The sequence below is a fragment of the Anabrus simplex genome, chromosome 3 (assembly GCF_040414725.1).
Source record: "Anabrus simplex isolate iqAnaSimp1 chromosome 3, ASM4041472v1, whole genome shotgun sequence".
NCBI lineage: Eukaryota > Metazoa > Arthropoda > Insecta > Orthoptera > Tettigoniidae > Anabrus > Anabrus simplex.
The window spans coordinates 467,379,769-467,393,606 of record NC_090267.1 but is presented as its reverse complement, the minus strand read 5'-3'; the positions used below and the strand labels follow the sequence as shown (position 1 = coordinate 467,393,606).

General features: G+C 37.2%; 1 protein-coding gene across 1 annotated transcript in view; it reads right to left on the bottom strand.

The window, feature by feature from the left end:
- Nucleotides 1–13,838, bottom strand: part of CtsK1 (C1 family peptidase 26-29-p) — a 141,261-nt gene that overhangs the window by 37,626 nt on the left and 89,797 nt on the right. The window contains exons 8-9 of the mRNA XM_067143587.2: nt 11,567–11,667; nt 5,400–5,531 (exon numbers count right to left, since the gene is read on the bottom strand). Of these exons, the coding sequence (XP_066999688.1) occupies nt 5,400–5,531; nt 11,567–11,667 (233 nt within the window). The remainder of the gene's footprint in view (nt 1–5,399; nt 5,532–11,566; nt 11,668–13,838) is intronic.

Below are 13,838 nucleotides of genomic sequence, written 5' to 3'. Positions count from 1 at the left end.
ATTGTACTTCCACTACGCGTGGACAGAATGACCTAACCGGCGTATCCTGCTACGGCCGTTCAAAACACATTAGGTCCTGAAATATTTGGCTCAGTTTTGGGAAAACTAATAGGACAAGGTAAAACGTACATAGCATATATTGTGAGATGTATTTTTCTTTGCCGACTAGCTTAATATTGCACGTATACCCCTAACACCCTGTATTGTTACAACCTCAAGTCTAATGTTTTTGTTGTATTGATTGTTGATTATCACTTATGGCATGGCTCATTTTTTTAATACGATAACATTCTCTATATTTTAAGCTCAGAGCCCTGACCTACAGTAGTTTTTGTTGCATTAACGGCTGATGATGTTCGCTATTGAAATAATAACATTAAGTTATTTATTAGACCACCTAATGAATACAAAATCGTCTTGGATGATTTACATAAATTTGTTAACTAATAGTGGTACATGTTTCGCCTTCCCTGAAGGCATCATCAGCCATAGTCTTAACCTTAAATTAAAAATAAGCGTCTAAATAACATGTAGTAATGAAATGAATTTTAAAATCTTGAAGAGATTTGAAGTAAAATAACATTAAAAATAACAATGACGGTTTGAAAATACAATGTGATGAGATATAATAGTGGAAGTATTAACAAAATTAACATTAGAAGGCTGCTAAAATAAGTGCAATGGATAAAACAACAGATTATTATACAACAAGTAGTAAGATTGCATAAAAGTAAAGTTGATAGTCTGGCGGTTATAATTAGATGATGGCAAAAAATCGTATATAATCAAATTAAAGAAGAGAGAATAAAAGTCAAAGTTAGTCGAGAGATCCAAAGTTAATCATGATCTTGAAGATAAAAGACGAAAGTCAGATGCATATGGTGAAGTTGTAGAACACGTTGAGGATATGAAGTTGGTGAATAGAAGTTGAAGAACAGTTTCAAATAGGATCACTATGGACCATCTCAAAATTTGAAGTGATGTTCAAATGTTGTAAATTGTGAGTTTGTAGATATTCTAGTTGAAAAAGCATATAAAAGTGGAATCATTTGAACGTCAAACTATCAACTTTACTTTTATGCAATCTTACTACTTGTTGTATAACAATCTGTTGTTTTATCCATTGCACTTATTTTAGCAGCCTTCTAATGTTAATTTTGTTAATACTTCCACTATTATATCTCATCACATTGTATTTTCAAACCATCATTGTTATTTTTATGTTATTTTACTTCAAATCTCTTCAAGATTTTAAAATTCATTTCATTACTACATGTTATTTAGACGCTTATTTTTAATTTAAGGTTAAGACTATGGCTGATGATGCCTTCAGGGAAGGCGAAACATGTACCACTATTAGTTAACAAATTTACATAAATCATCCAAGACGATTTTGTATTGATTAGGTGGTCTAATAAATAACTTAATGTTATTATTTCAATCAAATATCATCAATACGGACCAAAAATGATATTTATTACATGTGATGTTCACTATGTCGAACAAAACATGTCCCAATATTAGACACTTCAGGATTAATAATACCAATATAATGGTCCGTTATTGGACATTATAAATTTTCCAGCTAATTCATTCTTGGTTGCCTGCGTTTCACCCCTGTGTGCTAAGTTGGGCTCATCAGCTGGGTACTTAGCACACCCACCAAGACGCAAGGCTAGTGCATACCGTGGAGGCCACTGCATAGGCTACTTGAAGCCACCAGCAGTGCCAATGCACCATGAGGGACTGTCATTTCCAAAATTGATGCCTGCCTGGCCATCAGATGATATAGATGATGATTCCCATAGGAAACATGAAATATTTGTCCTGAATGAGTAAATTTATAATTATATTATAATTCAATGAGTTTATTGTAATGTATTGAATAAGCGGTTATAAATAAAAGAATTTTTACAAATTTCAAGTACTGAAAAGAACAATGCAATTTTATATTCGATTTAACATCATTCATATTACAGCAAAACCCGCATTTAGTGTAAGGAATTGTTAAAATTCTCAAGTATTTATTTCTATTAGTTATGGTTATGGGACATTAAGAACCTATCAAAAAGATGTCATGAGCTTGCTAAGGATGATTCAAGGCAGAAGAGGAATTTAGAATGCAGGCACTTACAGCTAAAGTCAGATGTTAGACTCTGATACATATCCGACCGCAGCCGTTTTAGTACAGTAGCAGAGAACCTCGTTTTAATGACAATATTATGCCCTTCAAAAACTCCTAGATTAATCTGTGCAATATCCTTCGGTTGCAACGAGAACCCTTTTACCGATTCATCAGTTTTTACAGGCAAATTTGGGCATGTTAGTTTTTCCGTTATCAATATTCATACAATCTACTCTAGCGTTTATATCGAATGCCATTGATCATCTTCCATACTGATTCCTCGGTACATGCACGAGCGAGCTCTCCCCCTCCCCACAATTCCGACTGGTGTAAACAAAGATTGGGAGAAAATATATTCGTAGAAAATGTTCTGACAGCAATAGTTAACTCCTTAGAAATTAAAGCTGAAGTAAACGATTGCCTAACTTTAATACTATGAACTGAAATAAAATAAGAATTTGATACTTCTTCTCAAGATACAACGGAGTGCATAACTAATTTCAGAGGTTAGGTTATGTACTTTCGCATCAGGTTAAATTTCAGAGTTACGATTGCTCTATAGGGAGCTTAACACAATGCTGTCCGGCCCATCTGATGTATAACTGGCCCCTGCGGCCAGAAGGTTTTGGCAGAGACATGAGTTTTTGCAGGGTATCATAATTTAATAATTTTGGGTCCATTCACACTTATATCTGTCCACTTTATAGTTGTGGTGAGATTTTATATTTCGGTGCATTCTGGTAATGATATCTGTTTGATTCCTCCACCATATACTGCAACAAGTCATTACAAACGAACAACTTGACATCATAACCGATATTTTCAGGCTCACTGTGCGAAATTTTAACGCCAGGCGTGTCCAAGAAAGACTCCAAAAACAGTATAATATCCTGCTTAGCCCACTCATTGCCAGAAATAGGGAGAATATTATCAACAGTACTTACATCTAGACCATCTTTGCTATCTGAAGCAACAGGTCATTGCTCGCATGGTGCAATAAACGTGCCATTCAACGCATCACTTCAACATTAATGCAAGACACTAGCACTAGAATTATCATTAGACAATTCATCTTCACTCTTCTCACAATCACTGGATACATATGACATTATCAGCATATAATTCATGTATAATATCACTAGGAGTCAATCCAATGTTTACCGGCGCTGCCATTTTTGTGTGCTAGCATTGATGGATACACAGGAGATATTCGAAGGCAAACACAAATGCCATTTACGCACTAAAACGGGCAAAACCAATACTAAAAGATGCATAGATTTTCTACAATTTAGGTACATCAACGATAACCTCCAAGTAGTTCCTCAACAACCGTTAGATGGCATCAGAAGACAGAGCTGCACCAACACATATTCATACGTGATCGGCTGCAGAGCAGCGTGCTTGGAAACACGTATTGATACGTGAGCGGACACCATTGTGTTATATGTTTTCATAATGCATGCGTGGTAAACCGAGGTTAGGTGACGCTGTTTGAGGTAAGAGAAAGGAAACTTTTGCCACAATTTTTAAGAAAACTGAATATGCATGTTGAGACTATTGGAATTAGAAAATACCGTGCTAATGAGTAAGCCACTGTTTGGAAAACATTCGCACAAATTTTTAAACAAACCAATTGCAGTTTCATATTGATTTTAATGAGTTTTTTTGCATGCTTGGTACCTTTTCCGACTTTTATGGAAAATAGCGTAAACCTTATAACAAGAACCTTAAAGCGAAGCAGTTTTGCACTCACTGCCAAAAATCTACTGTCAAAAAGAAGGGTTAACAATGGGCTCAGCATTATCAGAAATAATAGCAAACATATTACAAAATAATATTGAAAACAATTTCTTAACCAACTAAGAGATGCTGAGGGAGTCCAAGTTAAAGAGGTGTGCAACTAAATAAAGCTACAGAGCTGTTTACTAATAGAGGATTATGGAAGCATTCAGTTAATTTGCAGAGTCTTGCAGACTGAATGTTAAACGGTGTAACAGTGTACAATGAAGATGTATGACATCATGATCGATCGTCTAGCAACCACAATTCCTTGTGTATATGCCTTCAGCAATTATTCAGCTTGGGTCTGCAAATAGCATAGGCCTGTTAATCTGATGATAGTGCATAAAAAGCAAATTTATTAGGCTGTAATGTAACATGCATATGCATGCATTATTTATTTAATTAAAGGCATTTATTTATTTATTTATTTATTTATTTATTTATTTATTTATTTATTTATTTATTTATTTTCGAAGAACAATCTAAGCCAAAGCTAGTTATGGTTCAATACAGGTCTCTTGCTTAGATAGCAGGGGCAGTTTAACACAAGAATAATCTTCAGCACAAACAGTACAAAGTTGTAACTACAGTACTGTGTGCAGATATCTCCTCATTTTATTACTATTACTGTGTAAATAATGTGTGATGGTACAATTTATGTTAACACAGGCAAAGATTTCTGAAAAAGGTGTGCTTTCTACTGAAACCTCGACTTAAGGTAAATCTCCATATAAGGTTAAAGAGCAGGTCCCTGTAAGAACGCTAAATAGGGGTTGTACTGTATTTCTGAAATGAAGCACTGTTCATCTTCTTGTGGTAATCTCTAGTTCTTTTGGACCTGAACAAATACAGTTGGGTAAGATCCATTTGCTGTTTTGGCACGTAACACAATGTTCTTATTTCCCTTTTACACTAGCATCACCACAATAACTTGACAAAATCACCAGTCCAGCCTTTTTCTCCAGGATACAGTTTGTACTGAACCATGTTACATCAAACCATACATGATCAGCACAATAGATTAACCATGTGGTGAATGTAAACAAGAGAGTTGGCAACCAGGTTCTGAGATCGTGCCCAATCAATATAAATGGATATGAATAACAACATAGAATTGGTTGAATGTCTGTGTTTCAACTCACCAGACTGTGTCAAAATGTCAAATATGAAGTTGTAGAGTTCGGACCACAGTGATAGGTATTTGAAACCTCAGTGAGAATTTTGAACTCTTTGCAAAGAAGATGTCACAGCACAATGAAAAATTAATATTTTCATACCACTAGGATCAGAGAACACAAATGGATCAAGGAAGTCAGGCAGGAAAGAACAAAAAGAGGAGCCTGGCTCAGGCATCCAAAACCAATATCAGACTTTGCTTAGAACTCCATGGTTGCCATTCAAGTCTCAAAGGTCATCAGTCCTTGACAGCTAATTCCTACTTATCTTTTAACAGGAAGATTTAGATTTATTTCTAGTCATGGCACATCCTTACCTGCCCCAAGTAGGAACCATATTCATCTTCTGTGGGAATACCTCCGTGTTTCATCATCCAGGCATAGGAACGGAAGTCCTCTCCACCATCACAACCATTATTACCAAAGCCCCAGCTGCAGTCAATCAGTGCCTAAAACATTGCATGTTTTCCTGGTTAATTTCCAATACATCTAAGTTAGAGCAACAATAATAGTATAAATAATTAGATGGCAATCAAATAGAATTAAAAAAGAAAGAGAGGAGTAATGGAATAAAAAACGAGCAAGAAATAGTAGTAAAGAATTTAATGTGACTAAAATGAAGTTTGAAAACATTTGAAAAGCCGAAAATTAGTGTCGGGTACCATTCTAAAAATTTAGAATAAACCAAACATAAACTAGTCGTACACAGAAAGGAATATGGATAGAAACACATAAGTGGATAAACAATAGCATGTCCGTGTGGGAAGGAAGGAAGGGTCCTATGCAAAACCCTAAACCCTTGCAGTAATTTGATCGCTTTGTCCAAGAATCATAGTGATATTCGAAGTGTTGGAGTTGGCATCATTAGTATATGAAACGTCTAGATCAGAGGCAGGCACAATTCAGCTCAATGAGCAGTGCTCCAACTCAAGCAGAAAAAAGAGCAGAGTGTGCGCTCAGACGGAAGTTAACCTTGTAGCTGCTTGCACAGCTTGTCGGGACAAGTTGCGTATCAAAACAGATTTAAACTTTTGACATTTTTGTTGTGTGTAATGTTTTGTTCTATTCAGTGCATTAGATTATGGTGCTAAGTAAACACATTTAACCCTTTGAGAGTCAGGTTTCTTAGTCAACTGCACACCCCAAAATTCAGGTATACTGCACATGTTTGCAAAACAACCCTCAAGAGGCATTATATTTTATGAAACGAATGAACTTAACATAGTATGTTAACAAGACATCAAACAACTAGTTTGAGCACAAAAATTGTGAAACATTTTAGTAACGGTTTTTTGGTATGATAATCCTCAAAACAAGGTACAAGGAACAATTTTTTACTTGCTTATTTAATCTGCTTACCCTCCGGGTTGGTTTTTCCCTCAGACTCAGCAAGGGACCCCACCTCTACCACCTCAAGGGCAGTGTCCTGGAGTGTGAGACATTGGGTCGGGGGATACAACTGGGGAGAATGACCAGTACCTCGCCCAGGAGGCCTCACCTGCTATGCTGAACAGGGGCCTTGGTGGGGGATGGGAAGATTGGAAAGGATAGGCAAGGAAGAGGGAAGGAAGCGGCCATGGCCTTGAGTTAGGTACCACACCGGCATTTCCCTGGAGGAGAAGTGGGAAACCACAGAAAACCACTTCCAGGATGGCTGAGGTGGGAATCGAACCCACCTCTACTCAGCTGACCTCCCGAGTCTGAGTGGACCCTGTTCCAGCCCTCGTACCACTTTTCAACTTTCGTGGCAGGGCCGGGAATCGAAACCGGGCCTTTATGGGTGGCAGCTAATCACACTAACCACTACACTACAGAGGCGGACAACAATTTTTTGAAAATGTAAATTTCTGAAGAATTTTTCGTCAGTGAAACATTCTGAATTCCTGACTTACTGCCATCAATGTTAAAAGCGGTTGGCGTGAATTGGTTAGTTATAGTCTCGTCTTCCCAAACTCTGTGATTACTAGGCGCTTTATTTACGTTCGTTCGCTTCGGGCGTGGCGGCTGTAAGACCTCATTCTCACTTTCACTGAAGTCTTCACCACTTGAATTATTTCCAAATATACCTCCTACATCGTCTTCATCACTGTCTTCAAATAGTGAACAATCACTTTCAGTATTCATAAGAATTTCACGAACTGTATCGTCGCTTGTAAGCAAGTCAACTTGCCTTTGCGCAGCCATGTTCAACTGTTTGCAATTGACTCGCTAAAGCTGAAGACATCTGCTTAAAAACATTTCATTTCCAGCGCTCCCCGTGGTGATAATAACCTAAGGACTTAAAAATATAGCCAACAGATGTAGGGAGCTATCCGTTTTTTAATCATTGTCCAAAGACATACAGTTATGAAGATATATCACTTCAAACTGCGACACGCAATATATTGCGCCGTGACCTTCAGGGGGTTAATTATATTCCTTTCATCAGGATATGTGTAGGAAAGAACATTAATTGCTTTGACATCTGATAACTAGATACTCCTTTGACTACTACCAATAGTCCTAAAAATACAATAGGCCAACAAAAACTTGTTCAGAACACAGCGTAAACAATGAACGAAAAACTAGCTCTAAGTACATAAATAAATACATTAATAAATATAATTTACCATAAATAAAATCTATATACATAAAATAAGAGTTTTGCCTGTACATTGCTCAGAATTTGAAAATAATGGTATTTCTGTATCGGTCATGTCCATAGTAACAAGAAAATGCACTTTTTACTTTTCCGTAATTTCTGTCTGTCTGTATGTATGTACACGCATCACGAGAAAACGGTTGAAGAGAATTTAATGAAAATCAGTATGTGAAGTCGGGGGATGAGCCTCTACAATCTAGACTATAAATCATTTTGCTCACGCTGAGTGAAATGGTAGTTTAGGGGAAGGCCTAAAATTGAATTCTCTACTATTTATGTTATTAGTGGTCTAATGAAAATCGGTATGTGAAGTCGGAGGATGAGCCTCTACAATCTAGGCTATAAATCATTTTACTCACGCTGAGTGAAATAGTAGTTTAGGGGAAGGTCTAAAATTGAATTCTCAACTATTTATGTTATTAGTGGTCGTATTTTAAAGAAAATTGGTATGCAAAGTTGGGGAATAAGTTGCTACAATCTAGGCTATCAATAATTGTATTCACGCTGAGAAAAATGGTAGTTTAGGGGAAGGCCTAAAATGTAATTCTCAAAATATTGTTATTAGTAGTCCTATCTTGATGAAAATCGGTGTGCAAAGTCAGGAAAGAATTTGCTATAGTCTAGGCTGTACATTATTTTATTCACGCTGAGTGAAATGGTAGTTTAGGGGAAGGCCTAAAATGTAATTCTCAAATATTTCTTATTAGAGGTGTAATTGATGAATGCTACATAACTAAGGTTATATAGTATTAAATTTCCTATTATTCATGTCTTATACATTGTTACCGTACTGGCTATGATCACAAGGATATTCATGAATTTGGATTTTTGTTACTAAGTCCATATCAGCGCCGAGTAACGAGAAAATGGGTAAACAGTATTTAATGAAAATCGGTATGTAAAGTCGGAGAATAAGAAACTACAGTTTATGGTATAAAATATTTTACAAATCAGAGTCGAAAGAAAACTAAATGTGAAGGCCTACAATATAGAAAGCTCATAACATTGATCAACAATAACATTACATTGACCATTGTTTGTCGTGATGTGCTTTGTGTCTTCTGTCGCCCCTCATCTCCGGTAGATAGGATTACTGCTGCGTACAGAGTATTTTTTATTTGATTTACGTTGCACCGACATAGATAGGTTTTATGGCGACGATGGGATAGGAAAGGGCTAGGAGTGCCTTAGGTCTTAAGGTACAGGCCCAGCATGTGGAAAACCACGGAATACCATCTTCAGCGCTGCCGACAATGGGGTTCGAATCCACTATCTCTCGGATGCAAGCTTATAGCTGTGCACCGCTAACCAGACGGTCAACTTGCCCAGTCGTACAGAGTGTGATGATGATGATGATGCTTGTTGTTTAAAGGGGCCTAACATCGAGGTCATCGGCCCCTAATGGTACGAAATGAAAGAACAAAAATGTCAAATTCATCCACTGACCAAAAAATAATAATAATGTCGTCATGAAGAATGAATGGATGGACATGAACCCAACAAAAAAAAAAAAAAAAGAAACAAACAACCAAAATACAGTGGATCAGACTCAAAGATCATACATAATTGATTAGTGACCAAGGGACCACTCATAAAGCACGATGCTTGATGTCGAAAGGGGTGCAAAATCCATGTCTAAGGCCCCACAGAATGGTACATGTCGCGAGTAAAGTAGAACCATGGTATTGGCATGTTGGGGTACTAATCAAAAGTAGCGAAACTCACGGTGTTCCACACAAGACGGTACTACTCAAAAGTATTGTACTTGGTACAGATAACGCAGACCTATGGTGTTTCTCACACAATGGCGCCACTCATAGCCAACGCAAACCAATGAGTTTCCTCCCGGAAAACCATTTTCAGGGTTGCCGATAGTGGAATTCGAACCTACTATCTCCCGGATGCAAGCTCACAGCCGCGCGCCTCTACGCGCACGGCCAACTCGCCCGGTAATATTGAGTTAAAACTACTCTCCCTTCAAGATGGCCTTTAACTGTATCTATGAATGGCTGCTCTAAGGACAGACTAAACATTTTCTTGGACATTCTGTTTTACTCCATCACATGGCAGAGAAATGAGAACTGTTAGGCAGACTGACAGGTTTTTTTTCCGCTACTTGCTTTACGTTGCACCGACACAAATAGGTCTTATGGCGACGATGGGATAGGAAAGGTCTAGGACTGGGAAGGAAGCGTCCGTGGCCTTAATTAAGGTACAGCTCCAGCATTTGCCTGGTGTGAAAATGGGAAACCGTGGAAAACCATCTTCAGGGTTGCCGACAGTGGGATTCGAACCCGCTAATCTCCCGGATGCAACCTTATACCTGCGCGCCCCAAATCACACGGCCAACTTGCCAGGTTATGACAGTTTTAATTAATAAACAAACATCAAATGTCCTGCCAGAGTTCTTTTGCATACCAGTATCTGACGAGAGGAAGTGCCGAATGGACTTCTTTCTGCCTTTCAAAAATTTGACTACGTCTGCTGCGTTTGAACCTGCAATCTTGGTACATCAACAATAACTGACCAATGATCTGTAATACATCTAGGAATAGGTTAGCCAATAACTGGTCTGTTAAGCTCCCAAAGACCTTTCTTTTTTCCTGGCCAGTGGTTTAACATTGCACTAACACAAAGGTTTTTGGCGACAAAATGGTGGGAAAGGATCAGGATTGGGAAGAAAGTGGCTGTGGCGTTAGGTACAGCCCCAGCATTTGCTGGTGTGAAAATGGGGAAATGTTGAAAAACATCTTCAGGGCTGCCAATGGTGGGATTTGAACCCACAATTTCCCGAATGCAAGCTACACAGCCCTAACCGCACGGCCAACTCGCTCGGTCCAAAAGTGTTTCTCCCATTCTCCCATTGTAAATTCTCGTATCTTAACAACAGAGGGAGCCACTAATGAGAGATTTTCAGCATTGAAGTGGGAATTGTAGGCAGATTAAGTAGGAACCTGGATAATCCCAGGAAAGAAAAAAAAAGAACAAAAAAGCAACAGTCTCATTTCGGTCCACAATCAGTTTTACCACATTCCATAGTGAACAGCTCATGTACAATATCTATGATACCTCTGAAATTCATCATAGCATCGCTAGTATTCAACATAATAATCAAAATCAAAACTTTTTGATTACAGGGCACAGTGACAGTCAAACATCCACAATTCTGTCTGCACAAACCAATACCCATGAAAGCACACAAAAACAAGTCAAATACTTCCTTGTTGAAATGTATACTCACTTTCACAGTGGAGTAAATTACATGTATCTACCCATTTTTCTAAACTGAGAGACTACTCAGACCAACTCATTCTTAGTCCAGAGCAGATCGACATCCGAACATCAAATTGCTGCACCTTGCCCATCCCTTTCTAACTGGTGGTCACTAACTACTACTCCTTCCCACAATAGCATCTCAACTCCTTCCTGAGCATGTTAGGTTCTTTAGTGTCACTTGACTGATACAATCTTGAAATGTTTGCTGACATGTGCCTTTCGTGTTCTTGCCCAGGTCATAAAGAGGGAACGGTGTTAAAAAATGAAAAACAATGTTGCTGTTAAATTTAAGGTGCAACGTAGCCAGGAAAGCTAATTTAAATTTCTTATGGTGGGAGTCAAGAACTTACTAAAGAGTGACAAATGTGCTATCCAGGTTTCTTTAGCATGTATTTAATAGGACATGACCTGGAACTTAAGAATAATGGCATAATAAACAGGGAAACATGCTAGAGAGGGACGTCTTAACCAGTTCTGACTATTCATAAATTGGTGACAAAGCAAAATACCATCATTACTATAGAACAGAAGAAATTCATGCTAGTAACCAACGTATTTTGTCCTTACCTGCTGAGACAAACGAACCAACTGATTATATTTCAAGAAGTATGCTCCTTCTATGGCGCCTGTAGTACCAAAGCTCCAACAAGATCCACATACGGACTGATCTGCACAAAACATAAATATCAGCAGCAGTAAACCCTCAACTTATTTACAAGATACTAGGGCTATTAACTGCATAACTACTAAGAGTAGAAAACCACCAACTCAACACATCCTTAACAGTTATACAAAGGGCCAGCAACATGATGACCATGATCTACCGGTGGATCGTGAGAACAGACTTGGCAGTTCACAAACTTTAAAAAGACAAAATAAATCACCATAAAAGATTCAAGTCCCACACAGTAACTTCCCCAGCAAGCACTAGACGTAGTTCATTTTGCATTTTTATTTTCAAGGGTAGGGTACATGTTTGTCCCCAAGAATATATAACACTCTATAACATCTAGGACAAAATAACTGCTTTTGTAAACTTATTTATATTGTTTAGTTGTAATGTTGAATGTAGTAATAGAAAAACTAATTATTATAAGGAAAATTAAACTTAACAAAAACAATTTCGAGTTCATTCAATAAACAAGTAGTCTTTCCTCAGTTTCAGGTGATATGGGAATATTCTACCCTATACTGACTTTCACTTGTTTGTGAATGAGCAGGTTCTACAACAGCTGAAAAAATTATTTCCTTCACATGCATATGATATGAGATTATTTATTTAATATGTTTTGCTATTTATTATGTTTCACGTAGTAATAGACAAACGAATTATAATAAGGAAAATTAAGTGCATGTATCAGAAACAATTTGAATTTCATTCAATAAATGAATAATCTCCCCCCAGTTTCAAGTATGAGAGTATTCTAATCTATTTTGACTGTCACTTGTTCACAAATGAGCAGTTTCTAAACCTGCAAAAAAAAAAATACTTCTTTCACACATGTATGATGTGAGAATGTACTACATCCAAAATGTTCTACTTATCCATTCTGTCTGTGGAAAGTTTTTCAGAAGCTTTAAAATGTTTGTTTCATGATTCCACAAGAGAAGTATAGTACTATTATGATCCATTATAGAACAGTAGTTCTTTAAGAAGAATGTTGAAGTGTCAATAATTCCTCCCAGTATGAACCAAAAGATAACCTCTTTGAAATGCATAACAAGTGACCATCTAAACTTTATATTTACTGAATTATTGCCTTTAACCCTCAGCGGACGACTGTCGGGCATTTCCCGACATCCCAGTTTCCTGTTGGGGACGTATGTCGGGATATACCTGCCAGCGGTTTCCACAGTTAGTATATACACGTCTGAAGCAATTAACATATGAATAATAACACAGTAAAGGTTTCCACCTATTCAATACTAATATGTATTTACAATATTTTAAATGACATGGAACTAGTTTCGACTCACCTAGGGGTCATCATCAGTCATATTAACGCATAAACAACTCTTGTCGAATCCTAAAACATGTTATTTTAGCAGTAAGAATCTTATGGATTTATAATTTATAAAGTGAAGTGTGGTAATGAAATGAAAAATGTTAGTATGGTACAGGTGAGTAATAATTAATAATTTTTCATTTTTCATTTCATTACCACACTTCACTTTATAAATTATAAATCCAAAAGATTCTTACCGCTAAAATAACATGTTTTAGGATTGGACAAGAGTTGTTTATGCGTTAATATGGCTGATGATGACCCCTAGGTGGGTCGAAACTAGTTCCATGTCATTTAAAATATTGTAAATACATATTAGTATTGAATAGGTGGAAACCTTTACTGTGTTATTATTCACATGTTATTCTCAGTTCAATACAGACCAACAACATGAAATTCATAACCCTTGATCTGAAGCAATTATGTGTGCTGCTTTTATCTATAGTTATTTTATAGAACCTTTAGGAATGTCACAGCCTTCTACATGCGTTAAAACTTTGTTTTATGAGTTTTACAGATAAATAAAGAACGAGCTGTTGTTTACATTAGCCAGCTGTGAAAATGGCGGTGCGCAGACAGGTTAGTGCTACTTCGTCTGATATAGCTCCTTTTTTAGATGAAACTGACAGCAGTGATGATGAATTATTAATTGTGGGCAGCGAGTTTGATGTTTCTGAGCGTGATGACCATTCTAGTGAAAAGGAAGTAGTTGAAAGTGAGAATGAAAGCGATACAAATACTAGTGAACCAGACAACGGTTGGAGAGTTTATCGCCCAGCTGATCTGAACTTTGTAAAGAAACCACACAGTTTGATTAGTGGTTTCTCACCTCC